Source organism: Callionymus lyra, chromosome 17, assembly GCF_982586985.1.
Source record: "Callionymus lyra chromosome 17, fCalLyr1.hap1.1, whole genome shotgun sequence".
NCBI classification, from domain to species: Eukaryota; Metazoa; Chordata; class Actinopteri; order Syngnathiformes; family Callionymidae; genus Callionymus; species Callionymus lyra.
In genome coordinates, this window is record NC_141834.1 from 13,070,766 (window position 1) to 13,089,999 (window position 19,234).

Genomic DNA, 19,234 nt, shown 5'->3' on the forward strand with positions numbered 1-19,234 from the left:
CAACAACAAATAGTTCATTCATGTGTCAAACATTATTAAATCATATCTTTTATCATCCACAGATGAAAACCACTGGAAACCAATCCTGTCAAAAACAGCCCAAAAGCAGCAGAACTTAATTGAATAATAAAAAGATCAAATTTGTATCAGGAGGATAAATTGGTTCAAGGGCCGCTTCATTACAGAAATGCCACAGAAAAAGCAACAAACGGCAAGAAATACGAAAATGTCAATTGGATGCAAACTTGTAAAAGATTGAGTCTCGAGAAATGAGTTTTTAGAAGCGAGAAGACGAGACACCAGAGAGACCTAAAGGTCAACCATGAGCACTTATTGAAAGTGAAAGAAGAAACAATTAATTTCTCTGTCAGACAACAGAAGAAGAGAGGAAATGTTAAATATATACATAAACATGTTTTTGTTTCTGAACTTTTTGCTGGAAATGAACATCGCCCGAGTCAAAGAGGGAAAGTGTGTTAAAGGTCAGTTTTGTCAGGGATACCTCGAAGGGAATAGCTCACATACATTACCATTCCAATTCACCTTATCTCGCTTCATCTCCAGCCCTGATTAGGAGACACGGGTAACCGTAGCCGGACCTTCCGACCTCCACGAGGAAGAGGCTTTTGTAATTAATCTCCCAGAGGATTACAACTTTTTTAAACCTGTATTTCTACACCTAAAGTGGAGCAAAAAATGTTAATAAAAACACAGACTCAATTCAGGGTTAGAAAAATCTTTAAACAATTCATAAAGTTACTTCTTTAAACTATTAATACTACAACTATGAATAGTGCTTCCACTTCAATTACAGCTTTTATTAGTAGAAAATGAGTACTACAACCACCACTACCCATTAAATACTACGACTACAACTACAACTACTACTACTACTACTACTAAATCAATAACATCAACAAAAAATAATAATAATGAAGCGTTTAATATTATCTATGCTAAAAATATATCATATTTTGTTTTTAGTGTGATGGTATAAATGCTCAAAAATCATGGTATAAATGCTCGAAAAAATCATTTTAAAACATCTCAAATAAGTACAAATAATTTAACAGAAGCTTTTTCCTATTATTTCGATGCAATTTCCACAAAATGTCGATTATCTTGATAACATTTTGATTATGTTATTCGGTTAATCCTTACCTAAATCACACATACATTATATAATAGTTAATTTTAATTTCTTTATTTATTTTGAATGTATTCAAGGTGATCTTTAATCTTTCCTGGTCTAGAAAAGCACTATACAAATAAAATGTACTTACTTACTTACTTACTTACTTACTTACTTCTTTATTTACATGAACGGCACCTGGTGTGGGATCAAAAAAAATGAAACACGCATTAATTCTTTAATTTTTTACCTTCATAATAAGCTAAAACAATTTTATATTTTATTTATTTTTATTCTAAAGTGATGCTGCGAGCGCGTCTCCTCCGCCATCGTCATGACGTCAGCCTGCATGTCCTACGTTCTTAGACGCCATTGGATAAACATAACCCGCCTCTTCCGTTTCTAGCCAATCAGAACGCAGGAAACTCGAGCACACTGACTGCAAACACGGAAGTAGAGGGAACGAAGAAGCCAACGCGGCGTCTGAGTCGCTGTTTACAAATATTGAAAAAGAGCCTGAAGTGGATCTTTCTTGACGCTTTTATCTCCTCGACGACATATCTTTTATTTTTCCTCCTCGTTATATGGAGCTACTGCAGATTCTATCATGGGCCTGCATCGTGTTTACAGTCGGGATGTTCTCGACTGGACTGTAAGTGTCAAGTTAATGTTAGGAAGCAACTGTTTAATGTTTAATTTAATATGAATACATGTGTGTTTTATGACTAAATAAAAGTAGTGTTGACAATGTTAAACCTTTGTTTTTAAACGATTATTTAACTGATATACAAATACCATATTATGTGCAGTGAAAACTATTAGCTTTATCTTAAATTAAAATAGTTTTAACTTTACTATATGTGCTAATACTTTAATTTTTCAACATGCATTGGTATTTAATGTTGCAGACTATTTTAAAATAATGATTGAATACATTTTTGCAGGATAGATATATAAAGTTCTAAGACAGAGAATCCAATATGAAAAACGTATTTTTTATTATTATTTATATGATTAGTTTAAGAAATAAATTGTAGTTCTGTTGCGAGTCTTGTTCAACACAAAAAAAACATGTTTTGATTGACGTGAATGTTGTTAAAGCAGGTTGAACTACATGCAGCAAATACCAGATCAGTTTGCGTAATTTACCTTCTCAAATACGGAATTATTTGCTCTTTAACTGCCTTGTTTGTCGACATTTAAAAACCCCATTATCTGATTTGTACGCATGCTTTCATGTGGTGACACGTTCCAAAGAAACATGTATGTATAATCTTTTTGTGTTCTTCACAGGACGGACCTGAACAAGATGCGCCAAACCAAAAGTGCCGACAATATCCAGTTCCTGCCTTTCCTCACCACGTGTCTTAAGTAAGACGAGTATGTCACCTTGACGAGTGCAGACTCGGTTTGCTAATCATCTCATGTTGTTGCCATAGTAACCTCGGTTGGTTGTATTATGGGATCCTCAAGGACGATCAAACCATTATTCTGGTCAACACCATTGGAGCTCTCCTGCAGCTCCTCTACATTGTCATGTACTTGCAGTACACCAGTCAAAGGGTGAGAGAATATTAAAACCAAAGTTAAGTGTTTTAAAATCATGTTGACAGTGTATTTTGTGTTTGTTGTCCTAGAAGAACGTAGCGTCCCAGACTGTCGCTGCCATAGCAGTGCTGAGCTGCGGTTGGTTCTACTTCACGACGTTCCTTCCTCAGGGCGACTCCAAGCTGACCCAACTGGGCCTGATCTGCAGCGTGGTCACAGTCAGCATGTACATGTCGCCGCTCTTCGACCTGGTAAGAGTTATGAACATTACCCTTTCCCATAGAGAAACCATTGTATAAATAGGTTTATATATTTATGATATTCAGCTTCAAATTTAACAACCACTGACCTACATTCTAATCGCTATCGTAATAACTCAAACGGTGCCGCGCTGGGTCATTATAAAAACAGGCTATTTTCAGAGATTAAAAAAAGGGATCTGTGTTTTGCAAAAGTGTTGTGAAGGAGTCTAATGTGGGGCGAACTATTTAAATTTGTGGTTGAAGATGAGACATGAACTGGATCTTTTGGAAACTTGGTCAATCCCTGCTGACAGTCTTCAACCTGCAGCAGCAGCTCTTGTTTAGTTGGATTGTTCTGAAGCCCGCAATTATTCCTAAATATGAGGTATTAAAAAAGGATCCACTTCAAAAGAACCAGCAGATTAAAAGTGAATTTTAGAAATTTGAACGTAATCTAGGATTAGAATTGCTCATAAATCACTACATGTTGCATGTAATGATGAACAAAGACTCATTTAACGTTTGTAAAACAGTTTTTGGTTTTGCTACTTCCTCAGTTTTTAATTTGTCATTAATGGTAAAATTAAAACATATTTGTCTTTTTAAAACAAACAGTATTTTCATATACTGCGACTGCAGTCCAATATCCTCAGGGCTCGCAGAGAATTCAGTGTTGATATCAGAACCTGGTCCTCATTACAGTTATGAAAGTAAGGAGCCATTCAAAAGCAAACATGAATCTACCTGTCAAAAGGCTCACATTAGCACATCACAAAGATGTTAATACTTTATATTAATTTATATTATAGACAACATATTGTGTCTTCTAGTGTTGACGTTGGTTGTGCACAATTCTCAGTTGACCCTCAGCGACTACAAGCAAATCACGCCATTGGAAAGAAGTCGTGACTATAAAATGCTTGAGTCAAAAGAGTGAAAAAACAAGTTATGTTGCTTTCCAGCTCAAACAAGCCTCTGACACAGGAATGTATTCTTGGACTGCATTTTTCTTGACGCCAGAAAGCGACACATGTCGTAAAGTGCAGACAAATTATAATAATGATCATGAGGATTATTATTGTTTGGTTGTTTTTACTATTGTATTTATAGCCAGTGGTTTTTCCCAATGTTACTTCATGAACTCACAAGGTTATTTCCCTTCCATTTGTTTGTTTGTCTCCCGAATTAAAGTTTTAATTGAATTTCATAGAGCTTAGAAATGGACTCACTTGGAAGTGATTCGATTTGTTTGTGATCTGGAAAGGGCGATGAGAAAAAAATTGGTCGAAATTGGTTTGGTTTTTTTTTTTACGATATTTTATTGATATTCAACAGCACTGTAATGTTTCTTTTTGGTAAAAAAAATATATTAAAAAAAAAATCTGCTTTCAAATGAAACAATTAAATTAATTTGTATCCTAGTTACTTCGTTTGGTTTATATTTCCATTAACTGTGGCTAAAATAAAATAATTCGTTAGATGGCAGAAATCAAGTATGAAATCACAAAAGATCTCTGTGATGACTTAGGATGAGAGGATACAGTCGACTCCATATTTGCCAAATTAAGAGTATTTTGGCTTCAATTCAACCAAAAATAGTGGTGCAGTTACAGGAAATTATGAGACTGGTTCACTGCCAGGATACATGGCCTTTAGCTGCTGCAGTCGTTGGCCTAGCTCTGTTCAGAACGACTAAAACAAGTTTCTAAAGTCATCTCAGTAATACTACATCACTAATAGCACACTGCTAAGAACGGCACCAGATGTGAAACGCTACTTATTGTGTCATGACCTTGGGTAGAATATTTTGTTTTTTTAAAAAATCAAAGACACATTTGTTCTGTTTGTGACCGTGGTGTTGACTATGCTGCTGTATTTCATGAATAATTATTTGTCGACCTGGTGCTGGAAAATGAATTTTGAACGGCGGCGTAGCTCGAATAAGGCTCGTCAAAGAGCCTTCATCCGAGAAATCTTTGTGGTCTTCAAGCCACACTCTCTCTTTCATCCAGCGACTCATCCTACCTGTGATCTTTCCGTCATGTTTCTGTCAACTTTCTACCAGATTTTAGTCTCGATCCTTTTCAAGCCTTGCTTTTTTGTTCCTCTTAAATGTCACATCCAAACACAAGCATCTTCCTTCTATCTTCCTGTGTACTATAATGCAGCTTCAAGACAAAATAGCCTCTCCTTCCTTGTTGCCAGTATCTCTTTGCCCTCTCCTGGCTCTGCTACTATCCTGTTTGTCGCCTTCCCTCCATCGTCTCCTCTTAGCTTCCCGCCATTCTTTCCCTCATCTGGTAGCTTCCTGTTATTCTCAGTCTTTGTCTCTCAGTGTCTTATATCCTCTTGACAAACTTTTTCTTTTAGTCATGACGGGTCATATGCTGCCACAGCGGACACATTTTTGAAAGTACATCTCTGAGGATTCGCCCAGAAGGAAGTCAATAGTCAGGCTATTCTTGCAGCTGCAGCAACACACACTATCTGACCTCTGTGACTAATAAAGAATCTTCTTATCTTATCGTATGTGGATAAAAAGGAAAAAAGGAGGGAATTCTGCTATGATGAACAAAAACAAATGTATTCACTTTCATGACGTGTTTTTCCCTGGTAATATGCAAGTAATTCTTCTTAAAATATACAACAAATATTACATTTACAGTTCCATCCGTCCTGTTTTTGGCAGGGGTCTCCAGGTAGGGGTCCCCGACCTTGTTAACACCACGGACTGGTTTAATTTTGACGTTAATGTCACGGTCCGACCTTCAGATAACAACAACAGAAATAGAAGCATGAATAATACATGTCACCATAACTCTGAAACGACTATTTTTGATCAAAAACAACAAGGTTAAAGTATCAAGGGTCAAAGGCTAAAAAGTAATTTGAATTAATTCAGGGTTTTTTTTCAAAATAAAATATATTTCATGCATTAAATTAACCCTTGCGTTGTCTCAGGATCACGGTGAACCGAAGGGCCTTCGGGTCACCTTGACCCAGAGATAACAAAAGTGTAAAATGTATTTATTTCTCTGTGGTCCGTAACAAACACCTGAAGGAACTGTACGCGAAGACACCCTTAAGAAGAAGAAGAAGAAAAACATTTCAGCTTCTGTCTTGGATCTAAAACATTTGACTTTAGATGAGGGTAGAAATCTCGTTGCTCCGACTTCAGGACAAAGAAGCTTCACTGATCTGCCTCATGATTTCAGCTCTAGTCATCCTCCCAAGACCCACCTCAGGTAGGGCTTCCATTCCACCCTTTTCCCACCTAGAACCCATGCTTTTGAAGCTTCAGGATGCTTAAAATAAAACTAAAGAAAAATTAATGTTAATTGTAAAAATGAGAGTTTTAAAAAATGGTCTTTCTTCTCGCCAGGTCGGGATTATTCGGAGCGGTAATGTCCAGTGTTTGTCCTTCCCTTTGACGGTGGCCACGTTCTTCACGTCCACCTCCTGGGTTCTCTACGGCCACCAGCTCAACGACTACTTCATCATGGTGAGTGACTTCTCATCAAATGACCTCTTGAGACCAAGTCAAGTCATTTAAAAAAAAAAAATCTCTGAAGATTTGGGGTTAGAAGGAACTAAAGACTTTAGTTTTCAACTTGATTATCATTACCACTGCTTTTACTATGTAAAATATTAGATTTTATGTGAAGCTAGATGTTTATTTATTTTACATTGACTGGTTTGTTCTTGAAAATCTGAATCTAATGTTTCTACTTTTGTGTTTGGTAGCTGCCTTAGAAGTCTTTTGCTGAGATTCCTGCCATTTTCTGTTCATGAATCATTAGATGATGCAATGAATTTAAATTTGGTGCCAATTTTAGATACTTTTGAATCTAGTGGTTTTAATTCCTATTATATTTCTGTGTTTGCAGGTTCCAAACACGCCTGGAATCTTCACCAGCCTCATCAGGTTTTATCTATTTTGGAGGTTTGCATCACCTTCTCAATCACATCCGTATAAGCCTATTCCGATATGAAAACTCTGCCGCTTGTAGTTTTTCTATTCAATTCGAGGCAGCAACTGAGTTGAGGAAAAAACCCTTTTAAAACGTTTTTTACGTTGTACAAACCAAAAGAAAATGTATTTCCTTTAAGTGCCTTTAATGTCTGTGACGACAATTGCCTGTTATATCTGTTGTGTTTGACGGTACAAGTGTATGACGAAGTGACGAAGATGCCAGCCTTAATCGTAGCCTCCCACACAGACCCATCATGTGATTATGTATTTATAAAAAGTAGCTTTTCTATTTAGAAAATTATCATTATTTACCATCTTTGGTATATTGAAAGTGAAATCTTTACTCTTGGTACCTACGGACTTGTTAATGTCTGATTGTATATCTCGAAATGCTTAAAAACTCATCTCAGTGGTGTAAAAAACGGAGGGTCCAGTTACAAATCCAGGGAAAATGGATGAACTCTCACGGATTTCCAAAGATGACAAAAAGCTATTTTAAATATCCAATCATTATTTCCATGATGGTCTCATCACGTGGACGACACTATCGCCAACTTGAAAAACGTTCTTTAAATCTGTGCCTCTTATCCTGAGCTCGAGGGGATACTGTCTCATCTCGGTGGCAGCCTTTCATGTTTACTACTCTTTTTTTATAAAGTATTGTGAAAATATTTTTGTAAACATTTCAACAGAAGTGCGAATAAATAACCGTGTTTGGTATGGAAGTTGTTTTGTAAAAAAATCAATGTGTAAAAGATGCTCAGCATCATGACCCGATGCTCGATTCAAGGCAGCGTCTGGGTTCCATCAACCGCTCATGCATGTTCGTCATGGGCTAAAAAAGGGTTGAGTCCGAGCGCAGCGGTTTCCTCCCACCAACCGCCAGCATGAAGACGTCAACCACCGACTCCAGATTGTCGGTAGGTGTGTGTGAGAAGTCCACTGTCAATATTTGTCCTGTGATGGACTGAAGAGCTGAACAGGATGCAATCTGTCGTTTCAATGCTGTTGACCGACTGAAATAAGTGCAACGACGCAGATGAAAAAACAAGTTGAATTTCTTAGTTTTTAAATCTTTCGTGTGTGTAAAACTACTTGTTTGACACTCAACTGGCCTTAAAATGAATTTGGAGAGATCCAATATCAAACTGGAAGTGATTTATTTGATCATTAAATTAAAAAAAACAAGCTTAAATGTTTTATTTTATCAAAAGTTTTTGTCATGCATTTTCATAAATATTAATGATTAAAAAACACAAGCCCTTTAACTATTAAATACCCTGGTAAAGGGACTGTGCAAAACATGAACTATAATACACACTTGTAACAAAAAATGATAAGAATCCAAATATTCTTTAAGGGCCAAAACATTTACATGACAATTTCAGTTGACAAAACAAGGAGTTGCATGTGATAAGAACAAGAACAAAGTTTCTATAAAAGAAAGTGCAAGCTTTATCTAAATCTTAAGATAAAGAACATATATCAAAGAAAAATAACAAAAAGGATACAAAGAACATGGAATAGAATCATCTTTTCACGCCACTACTGCCCCAAACTCAGAATTAAACAATCTAATAGCATGAGGAAATGAATGAGTGCCTGAGTCTATTAGTGTTGCATCTGGGGAGGAGCATTCATGCACTTCATCTGCTTGGTCTTTGAGGTGTTCAGCTGCAAGTGGTTCCTCTCACTTCAGTCCACAGAGTCACGTATCAGACTCCTGTACTCGTCCTCGCTGTTGTCCCTGATGCATCCAACAATAGCAGTGTCGTCAGCATACTTCTGGACGAGACTCGAGTTTTAGCAGAAGCCTAATGTGCAGATGGAGAAGAGGAGAGGGGCCAGTACTGTCCCCTGAGGTGCTCCTGTACTGTACAGCACAGTGTCAGACGTGATGTCCTTCAGACTGACGTACTGTAGTCGATCAGTGAGGTAGTCCGAGATCCAGGAGACCAGAGTCAACATGCATCTGTGTCAGTTTGTTCTGCAGCAGAGTGGACTGGATGGTGTTTTGGTGATTTATTATTCAGCTCAAAATACAATTCACTAAAATTAATTTTGGAATTCAAACGGTAATGAATTTTTTTTTTAAACGTGTATTAGAAAGTGTAATAAATGAATAAAAACTATTGAAAAAAACAGGGTCTTGATCAGCTGTCAGAAACATTTCTACAAAGCTTTTGTCTCACTGAATTCACCCAAAGTTTTACTCTGAGGGCCACGTTAATAGTGGCCCCAAAGTCTGCCTTTAAAGGTCCTGTTTATATAACAATCGACAGTTTAGATGCTCAAGTTAGATTCAGGTCCCAAATGGGACAAGACCATATATTGTACTTTTCTTCATTGTTTATTACTAATTGAAACTTCATTTGTGCTTTTTGCGAGTATTTATTGGTAAGAAATGCTTGGTATTAATGCCTTAGTGTTATTTCTACACATTTTTCCTGTAGTTATTTTGTTATTTATATAGAACTAGATATAAATGCAATGAAATAAGATTGGCCAGTTTCTACAATTGCGATTTCTAAACCTATTTTCCGATCATATCGGGTCCATTTTTCTGCTACTCACTTCAAGCTCGATGTATATTTATTGCCAAACTCTTATCTTTTAGAAGTAATTTAACAAGTTACTGTTACATCACCGTATGACCTGTGTTTGTGTTTCTCTACGATGCGAGTGCAAACATTCTCCTTAAAAAAGAGCTGGTTTTGAAGAAGTGCGTGGATGAGCAGCAGAAACACAAGTGTGTGTGAGAGAGTCGGAGTTGCTTGTGTAAGAAGACAAAAGCCTGTTTGATGGCGCGCTGGTGCGAATAAGTTTGTTTAGGTGAGCTTGTTGATCCAGCGAGGGCAGCGGTGGGAAAGGCCACGCCAGAGGTTCTCATCCCATGTGTGTGTGTGTGTGTGTGTTGTGCCAGGGCTTCCTCCTGAGCACACACTGACAGAACACGCAGACATAACACAGCATTGTGCTTCAATTGAGTGTTTTTTGGGATTAAAGATAAGAGGGACGGGCGGTTTTTGGAGATAAATGAGCTGTTGTGGAGTCGGAATGATGTGAGTCGCCGATACCCTCCACTGCTCCGGTCACTCGGCCGGACGTGGAATGTGGTTTGTAAACGCACAGGTGGTTGGATGAACGCATTAATGGAAGGTTCAGTGCTCGAGAGGGTTCACGCTAACGCAACAAAAGCCCTGCTAATGCGAGCGGAGCTGGAGAGTGTGGATGGCGATGCTTTTTGATCTTGTTATGAAATGTGTTGAAAACCTCGTGACCTCTGTGTCGACAACAATCAGACATGATGTTATGGTTTGCTGCTCCGTTTTCCTCGCTTCCTCTCTCACCTGCTCCACTTTTCTTCTTTTGTCGCCGTTGGTTTGTTTGTTCAACATCTTGTGAATGGATTTTCTAGACTACAAAGTTCCATCTGGATTCAGGAAGGTTTTTGAAGGTTTCTTCATTTACTACTCAACGATCTGGACATTTTTACTTCATGTATTTTTATTGAGGTTTGAATGTGTTTATATTGTTGGTTGAAATGCGGGAAAAAAACATACAAGTTGCAGGTTTTAATTCATAGGCAATAAACATAAGATAGCCAACACAATATGGAATCTAGATATTAGTTATAAGTTCTTGAAGTGTTTTTCTAAATTTGAGTCAATTTAAGGTATAAAAGTCACACACGAGACAACACAATTCTGCGTTCTGGTTGAATTCTGGACTGGTTAATGTATAACTCCATTGCAGACCTAAATAAAATATTAAGCCAAAAAATGACCAAAGCAAAAGTAGGTCAGAGTAATGAACTTCTTTTGCCGTTTATCCGAATATTAAGTATGAATTTTGATGTGAAACTCAGGTTTATTTGTCGCTACAAATCCATAATGTTATATTTTATTCTTGTTTTGTGGATTTTTGTGTTTTCATTGAGAATTTAGGCCATTTTTTGTCAAGTATTCCATTTTTTTCCACAAAACTTTATTGATATTCAACAGCACTGTATAGATTATTTTGTCATTAATAGTAAATTGCTTTAAAATGCAAATATTAATGACGTTCATTTTGGTGTTTCTATCAAACTTCTGGCTTTACGTCCTTCCTTCCTATAGGAACAATGAAATCACACAATAACTGAGGACGAGAGGATACAGTCTTCTACAACTTCAGCAGCTGTTAAAGCTGATGTTTGGACATATTTTGGCTTTTATATCTATTAATTCAACCAAAAATACACTTGAGAAATCACAAAATATGTCACTAAAATTCACTGTCCCTTAACAAAGTTTCTAAAATGATGCAAGTGTATCAAAATATTTATGGTTTTGTTTCTTGAGCTGAATATATCGGTCAACCCGTTTTATATTAATGCAAATATTAGTGACGTTAATATAGGTGTTGCAATCAAACTTCTGGCTTTACGTCCTCCACGGTTATAGGAACAATGAAATCCCGCAAGATCCCGGCAATGACTGAGGACGAGAGGATACAGTCGACTTCAGCCGCTGTTAAAGCTGATTTTTGGACATATTTTGGCTTTCATTTCTATTAATTCAAACAAAAAAACTGTTGAAAAATCACAAAAGATATCACAAAAATTCAGTGTCCCTTAAATTCATTGCTAAAATGATGCAAGTGTATCGAAATATTTATGGTTTTGTATCTTGAGCTGAATATATCGGTCAACCTGTTTTATATTAATGCAAATATTAGTGACGTTAATTTAGATGTTGCAATCAAACTTCTGGCTTTACGTCCTTCACAGCTATAGGAACAATGAAATCCCGCAAGATCCCGGCAATGACTGAGGACGAGAGGATACAGTTGATTTCAGCCGCTGTTAAAGCTGATGTTTGGACATATTTTGGCTTTCATTTATATTAATTCAACCAAAAAAACTGTTGAGAAATCACAAAAGATATCACTAAAATTCAGTTTTCCCTTAAAAAAGTTTCTAAAATGATGCAAGTGTATCGAAATATTTATGGTTTTGTATCTTGAGCTGAATATATCGGTCAACCTGTTTTAAATTAATGCAAATATTAATGACGTTTATTTAGATGTTGCAATCAAACTTCTGGCTTTACATCCTGCAAAGATATAGGATCAATGAAATCCAAGAACCTGGCAATAACTGAGGACGAGAGGATACATAAATAAAAAAAATAAATAAATTCAGTGTTTCCTTAAAATCATTACTAAAAGTCTAAAGTCAAACTGTTGAAATATTTATGGTTTTGTATCTCGAGCTGAATTTATGGGTCGACCCGTTTGGTGTAACAGTATCCCAGGAGCATATGGCGGACGGTTCGTCCACATGACACTTAAAACCGTGATCTGGTTAAAGAGCACTGACGGTGTGTACAGGAAGCGCAAGACAAAGCGATGAGTCGTGAGAAATTGATAACGGGGTCTGGGTGGGGTCCAGCAAGGGGAGAAGAATGGAACATGGCGGTGCCTGGAGTCAGATGGACTGGCCCGGTCGCACCCTTCATTAGAAACGGTGTCTTTGTTGTGGAAAGACGAGCAAAGTGTCCGACATTTAAAAAATCAAAGCATCGCCCTTTAAATCCAGTGAAGTAGTAACACGAGGACGGTGTTTTGTGTACGTGTGTGTTGTGAGGGGGGGTCGTGTAATCAGACGAACAATGAGTCCGGCTCACAAACAGGATCTCGCCGTTTCCTGAAGTAGTGGCCGCTGTCTCCTTCGACTCGTACACACATATTTCAACCACACACTCACACACAGTTATCATTCTTGACGTACGTCTCTTAACAACAACAACCACAAATCACACACACACACACACACACACAAATCTGACGATCAGATAAAAGTGTGAAACACAAGCTCGGACAACACAGCCTTTTGGCTTTGTTGATAAAAAAAACGCAAAGAGAATCTTGACAATTGAATTCCAGTTGGTGTTTGATCTGGAAAAACACATTTAACAACAAGAATGTAACACATTCATCTTTTCTGTCAAAGAATTTCTAACTTTGGTCAGAGTTATACTTTTGTATATCGGTTTTAGAACAAGAAAATAATACACTAAAAGATTTTCATGAACAACAACAGTGTTGAAAATAGAAGTCAATGTTTAATATTTGTGAGTTGCACAATTATTTCCTAGCCCCCTTATTTGAAGCAGAAACCTTTAGAGAACCAGCATTTGTACATGCCATTAGTTACTCATTTTGGGTGTAAAAAAACCCAGATACATTGCAACATTATCTTTCACGATACTGCATCGATATCCCACAGCACTGTATCGCTTTAGTTATATTTTCATTATTTGTTTAATAATTATTTGGCTTTGCCGATCAAAATGTATGTTTTATCGTAGTTCTTTTATGGTTTACAGTTCGATAAAGTGTTATTGAGATAGAATCTTAAATTATAACATCCAGAGTGCATTTGTTCATTTTTGTGTTGCAATAAAAATTCCGGCCACTAGATGGCAGCATTCTTTAGGTACGCTGCCGCTAAAGGAAAAATGAAAGTAGTTAGACAATACTAAAAATATATCCTTGTTACTACAGTATCGCAGTAAATCATTTCTTGTTACCGTATCGTGATACTATTCACCCTAAAATTGAAAAGACGGTTGCTTAAGCCTAGAAAACATTCAGAGTTTAAATAATGTTAGTAAATAAATAAATAATATTATTTCAAAATTTAAATATCCCAAAATGCAGGTTGAATTTACTTTATATAGTGTAGGTTAACATACATAAAACAAATAATTTTATAAAGTTATCTATAATGTTAACTTAAAGTTAAAGAAAATGTCATAAAATTGGATAAATAATACAGTATAATTTACAAAATACAAATATGATTTACTGTAAGGGGAATAAAACAGAATTCCAAAATTGAATCGAAATCAAATAAATAATAAATAATACAATTATAGATATACAGTATATACAGTATACACCTAAAGATTGCTGCCATCTGGCGGCCGGAAGTTTAATTGCAACACAAAATGAACAAACACAGGAAAAATTTGGGATCTTGTAATTGTCCAATTATTTTCTTTCAACATATACACAAAATAAGTTGTTGTTACTCCGAAGACTCCTGTGACAAGTTTCTTATAAAAACTATCCGGACGGCGAGTTACTGGGAACTACCAGCGGGTCTAACTACGGTCAAGACGCCAGTAAAGGCTGATCACCGGTTCTGATCTTTGGTTTCATTTACAAATATGAAAGCTTGAACTTTCACAGTGTTTAAATAAAAGTGAACTGTGAGAAATTGTTAATGCCTGTCTGAGAAAAGTGTATAAAAGTGTGTGGCTAGAGGCCTTAAAACATAAATAATTGTAAAAAATAAAGCTGATTACTTCTGGTTATTTTTAGAACGTATTCCCCCGCGATAAACGAGGGACCCCTGTAATGACCTTTTTGAGTCAAAGTTCTTAATAATCTAAACATAAATACATTTACAACTGTTATTGCAAGAATAACCCTGGAGTATCTCCGAGGTACATGATCTAATCTCTTGCTGAGTCAGCAGGTTTTCGTTGAGGAGCAGCCAAAGCATGAGCTAATGGTCGTGATGTTGTTGACGTTGTGCGCCTATTGTTGCGATAAAGAAGCGATAAAACAGTATCTAGTTAAGGTGCTAACATCTAAGCTGCACGTAGATGGTTGCTTATCAGGAAGTTCCTGACACACACAGTGTTCATGCCTCCCCCAAAGTCACTCCCTCTCTCCCTCCTAAACACCATGTGTGGACACTCGTATCTATTTTTATCATTATGGGTGAATTCAGTGGTACAAACGTCCCCCATAATTACTCACAACAAACTTTCTGCCGGCGGAGGCCGAACTAACGTGCACACTCAGCACATAAACACACACACGCACACACACAGACAGTGTGTTCCCCGGCATCAGTAAAACACACCTGTCCCAGCTGCTGTTTTGAAGGGAACAAGAGGGGGATGAAGGAATGTGCGACTCTCAGTTTTTCCTGTCGGCCTGCGAGCCCCCCTCCGTCCTCCTCTGACGCTTCTTCTTCTTCTTGTTCAGCAACTGCTGATCCTGTGCCGGGTCTCAGGGTCACTTTTGTTCGGGTCACACACAAGTGACTTTCTGTCGGTCAGCTCGAGCTGTCGGTGACTTTGAATTGTGTTTTTTTTGTGGTCCAAATGCAGTCCTTGTTATTGTGGTCATTATATAGATGATTTTGGACAAGACTACCGAAACCATTTTTAAAGCATTTATTTATGAGTTACATGATTGTTATTATAAAAATAATAATCCGAATAAATGTAATTGCAGTAATTATTATATTTGAGGCAGAAACCTTAAGAGAACCATCATGCTAAATATATATAATATACATTTATGTATACTTTTTTAAAAGGTTAAAAGCAGACTAGAAAATACATGTTTTAAGCACTAAAAACGAATACATTTTAATTTTTTACAAGCACAGTTTTCAATAAAAAATAAACAAACAAATACAATCAATTCTAGAATTTTTGTCTGAAATGGTTTGTTTTTAAAATCTAGATTGAAAAAAACAAACCATTTTATGTTGTCTTCAAATAAATAAACACTTTATTTCATCTTAAATAATAAAAGAAAAATGGTTTAATATTCAAATAAAATGAATAAATAAATAAAATGATTTTTTCTTCAAATAAAAAAAACACAAAATGTTTCTTCATATCAAAAAAGATGATAAGAATAACATTTTTTCCTCAAATAAAATTTCATTTTGTCTTCAAATAAAAAATATATATATATTTTATCTTCAAATAAAAAAATACGGTTTACTTTGTCTTCGAATTTAAAAATATAATAAAAATGTATTTTTGTCTTCAAATTAAATAACTTTTAATGTTGTCTTCAAACAAAACAAACAATTTAATTTCATCTTAAAGTTTAACAAAATGTAATTTAGTATTCAATAATAAATATAGTAACAATATTAATACACCTTAAAGCAAAATCAAATCAAATAAATGTTCTAATAAATCAACACCTGATAATAATCAATAATGTATTGTTTTATTCATATTTATTCATTTGTTTTTCTAAGTTTGAACAATTCTTTAACCTTTTGACTTCTAGTCGAGTGGCATCATTTGATACTGGGGCGTGAGAACACCGAGAACACAAGTCAAATATTACCTGCAGCCTTTGAGCAATTGACTTTCTCAAATATCACAAGATGTGCTTTTAATAACCGTCAGTTCCTGCGCCAGAGTGTTGTATTCTCGGCTGAGATCACTTGGTGGTCCAACATTTAACAAAAAAAAAGAAAAGAAATACGGCCTCGTATCAGTTGACTAATAATAAAAACCCTGCAACTGTCAAACAACACACAAGTGTTCCAAACAAGCGTTCTGACCTGAGAACACGTTTGACTCCTGATTGACAGCGGCGTCTCATAAAAGAGCCTCATTAACATCTCGCTGTCCGGACTCTTTACGAGTAGATGCACGCATCGCCTGCTTCCCTAAGCAGTTGTCTTTTCGGTATTTACTGGGGAAAAACATGTAGAGCAAGTGTCTTGTCTTTTCCTGGATTTACCAGCTTCTCCCATCTTTTTTTTTTTTGCTGTCGGCAGCTGAGCGTCCTCGGCCACCGGCCTTGAGAAGTCGTCTCAGCTCTTCCACGAACCCCCTACATGGAGCAGAACCTCCCGTGTTGTCCCCCAGGTGTTGTCGCCCCCTTCCTTCCTTCCTCTCCTCCCCCTGCCTGGGCTGTGAGTGGAGTGATGCGTGGACAGCTAGTCATTAAGCTGTCGGAGGACGACCCGAGCACAGAAACGCCGCCGCGAAAGATGAACGTACGCATTATGAATCGTTTTGTCGTCTTCTGAGGAGAATATCGATGTCAGACGTTTGCTTCTGTTACCTGAACCTGTCGCTGCTCTAGAGGGCTCTGACACGTGTGCTTCTGTTCTGGTGGCCATAGTTACATTAGACCAGTGAAACGATTGGCCGACAACTCTCAGAGTCACCTTTTGTTACTCCACGACTCACCGTAGTGTTACTCTGCAGCTCACTGTAGTGTTACTCTGCGACTCACCATAGTGTTACTCTGCAGCTCACGGTAATATTACTCCTTGAGTCACAGTAGTGTTACTCTGCGACTCACCATAGTGTTACTCTGCAGCTCACGGTAATATTACTCCTTGAGTCACAGTAGTGTTACTCTGCGACTCACCATAGTGTTACTCTGCAGCTCATGGTAATATTACTCCTTGAGTCACAGTAGTGTTACTCTGCGACTCACCATAGTGTTACTCTGCAGCTCACGGTAATATTACTCCTTGAGTCACAGTAGTGTTACTCTGCGACTCACTGTAGTGTTACTCTGCAACTCACGGTAATATTACTCCTTGAGTCACAGTAGTGTTACTCTGCGACTCACTGTAGTGTTACTCTGCAGCTCACGGTAATATTACTCCTTGAGTCACAGTAGTGTTACTCTGCAGCTCACTGTAGTGTTACTCTGCAGCTCACGATAATATTACTCCTTGAGTCACAGTAGTGTTACTCTGCGACTCACCATAGTGTTACTCTGCAGCTCACGGTAATATTACTCCTTGAGTCACAGTAGTGTTACTCTGCGACTCGCCATAGTGTTACTCTGCAGCTCACGGTAATATTACTCCTTGAGTCACAGTAGTGTTACTCTGCGACTCACCATAGTGTTACTCTGCAGCTCACGGTAATATTACTCCTTGAGTCACAGTAGTGTTACTCTGCGACTCACCATAGTGTTACTCTGCAGCTCACGGTAATATTACTCCTTGAGTCACAGTAGTGTTACTCTGCGACTCACCATAGTGTTACTCTGCAGCTCACGGTAATATTACTCCTTGAGTCACAGTAGTGTTACTCTGCGACTCGCCATAGTGTTACTCTGCAGCTCACGGTAATATTACTCCTTGAGTCACAGTAGTGTTACTCTGCGACTCACCATAGTGTTACTCTGCAGCTCACGGTAATATTACTCCTTGAGTCACAGTAGTGTTACTCTGCGACTCACCATAGTGTTACTCTGCAGCTCACGGTAATATTACTCCTTGAGTCACAGTAGTGTTACTCTGCGACTCACCATAGTGTTACTCTGCAGCTCACGGTAATATTACTCCTTGAGTCACAGTAGTGTTACTCTGCGACTCACCATAGTGTTACTCTGCAGCTCACGGTAATATTACTCCTTGAGTCACAGTAGTGTTACTCTGCGACTCACCATAGTGTTACTCTGCAGCTCATGGTAATATTACTCCTTGAGTCACAGTAGTGTTACTCTGCAGCTCATGGTAATATTACTCCTTGAGTCACAGTAGTGTTACTCTGCAGCTCATGGTAATATTACTCCTTGAGTCACAGTAGTGTTACTCTGCGACTCACCATAGTGTTACTCTGCAGCTCACGGTAATATTACTCCTTGAGTCACAGTAGTGTTACTCTGCGACTCACCATAGTGTTACTCCGCAATTCACGGTAATATTACTCCTTGAGTCACAGTAGTGTTACTCTGCGAGTCAACTTAGTGTTACTCCGCGACTGAACGTAGTGTTACTTCGCAACTCACCATAGTGTTACTCTGTGAGTCACCTCAGTGTTACTCCGCAACTCACGGTAGTATTACTCCTTGAGTCACAGTATTGTTACTCTGCGACTCACCGTAGTGTTACTCTGTGAGTCACCTCAGTGTTACTCCGCAACTCACGGTAGTATTACTCCTTGAGTCACAGTATTGTTACTCTGCGACTCACCGTAGTTTCACTCTGCGAGTCACCGTAGTATAACTCCGCAAGTAACTGTAGTTACTTTGTGAGTCACCTTAGCATTGCTACTTGAGTCACAGTAGTGTTACTCACGAGTCACTGTAGTATTACTCCGCAAGTCACCGTAGTATAATTCCGTGAGTCACTTTAGTGTTACTTCGCGAGTCATCTTAGCATTACTCCATGAGTCACAGTAGTGTTACTCCGCGAGTCACCATAGTGTTACTAAGCAAGTCACCGTTGTTTTAACCTGCGTTTCACAGTAGTGTTACTTGCCGAGTCACCTTAGCATTTCTCTGCGATTTACAGTAGTGTTACTTCACAAATCACAGTAGTGTTACTCCTTGAGTCACAGTAGTGTTACTCGCAAGTCACCGTAGTGTTATTCCACAAGTCACTGTAATATTACTCTGCAAGGCTCCTGACAATGAACATGATATTCTGTGTGTCACATTGTTGTTTGTTTATTATAATTTTGTATTTTTTTCCAATCCACCACTCATAACGGTCTGATAAAGTGATCCTCCTAGAAAAATTGTCTTTTCAATCACAAATTTGCAAATTCA

The 19,234-nt window shown here is 37.6% G+C and overlaps 1 protein-coding gene across 1 annotated transcript; it reads left to right on the forward strand.

The window, feature by feature from the left end:
- Window positions 1–1,586: 1,586 nt before the first annotated feature.
- Window positions 1,587–7,615, forward strand: slc50a1 (solute carrier family 50 member 1). The gene is made up of 6 exons (XM_087778955.1): window positions 1,587–1,784; window positions 2,426–2,503; window positions 2,572–2,695; window positions 2,770–2,931; window positions 6,305–6,424; window positions 6,810–7,615. The coding sequence occupies exons 1-6, from the start codon at window positions 1,717–1,719 to the stop codon at window positions 6,912–6,914; spliced, it is 657 nt and encodes a 218-aa protein (XP_087635081.1). The 5' UTR covers window positions 1,587–1,716; the 3' UTR covers window positions 6,915–7,615.
- Window positions 7,616–19,234: the final 11,619 nt, after the last annotated feature.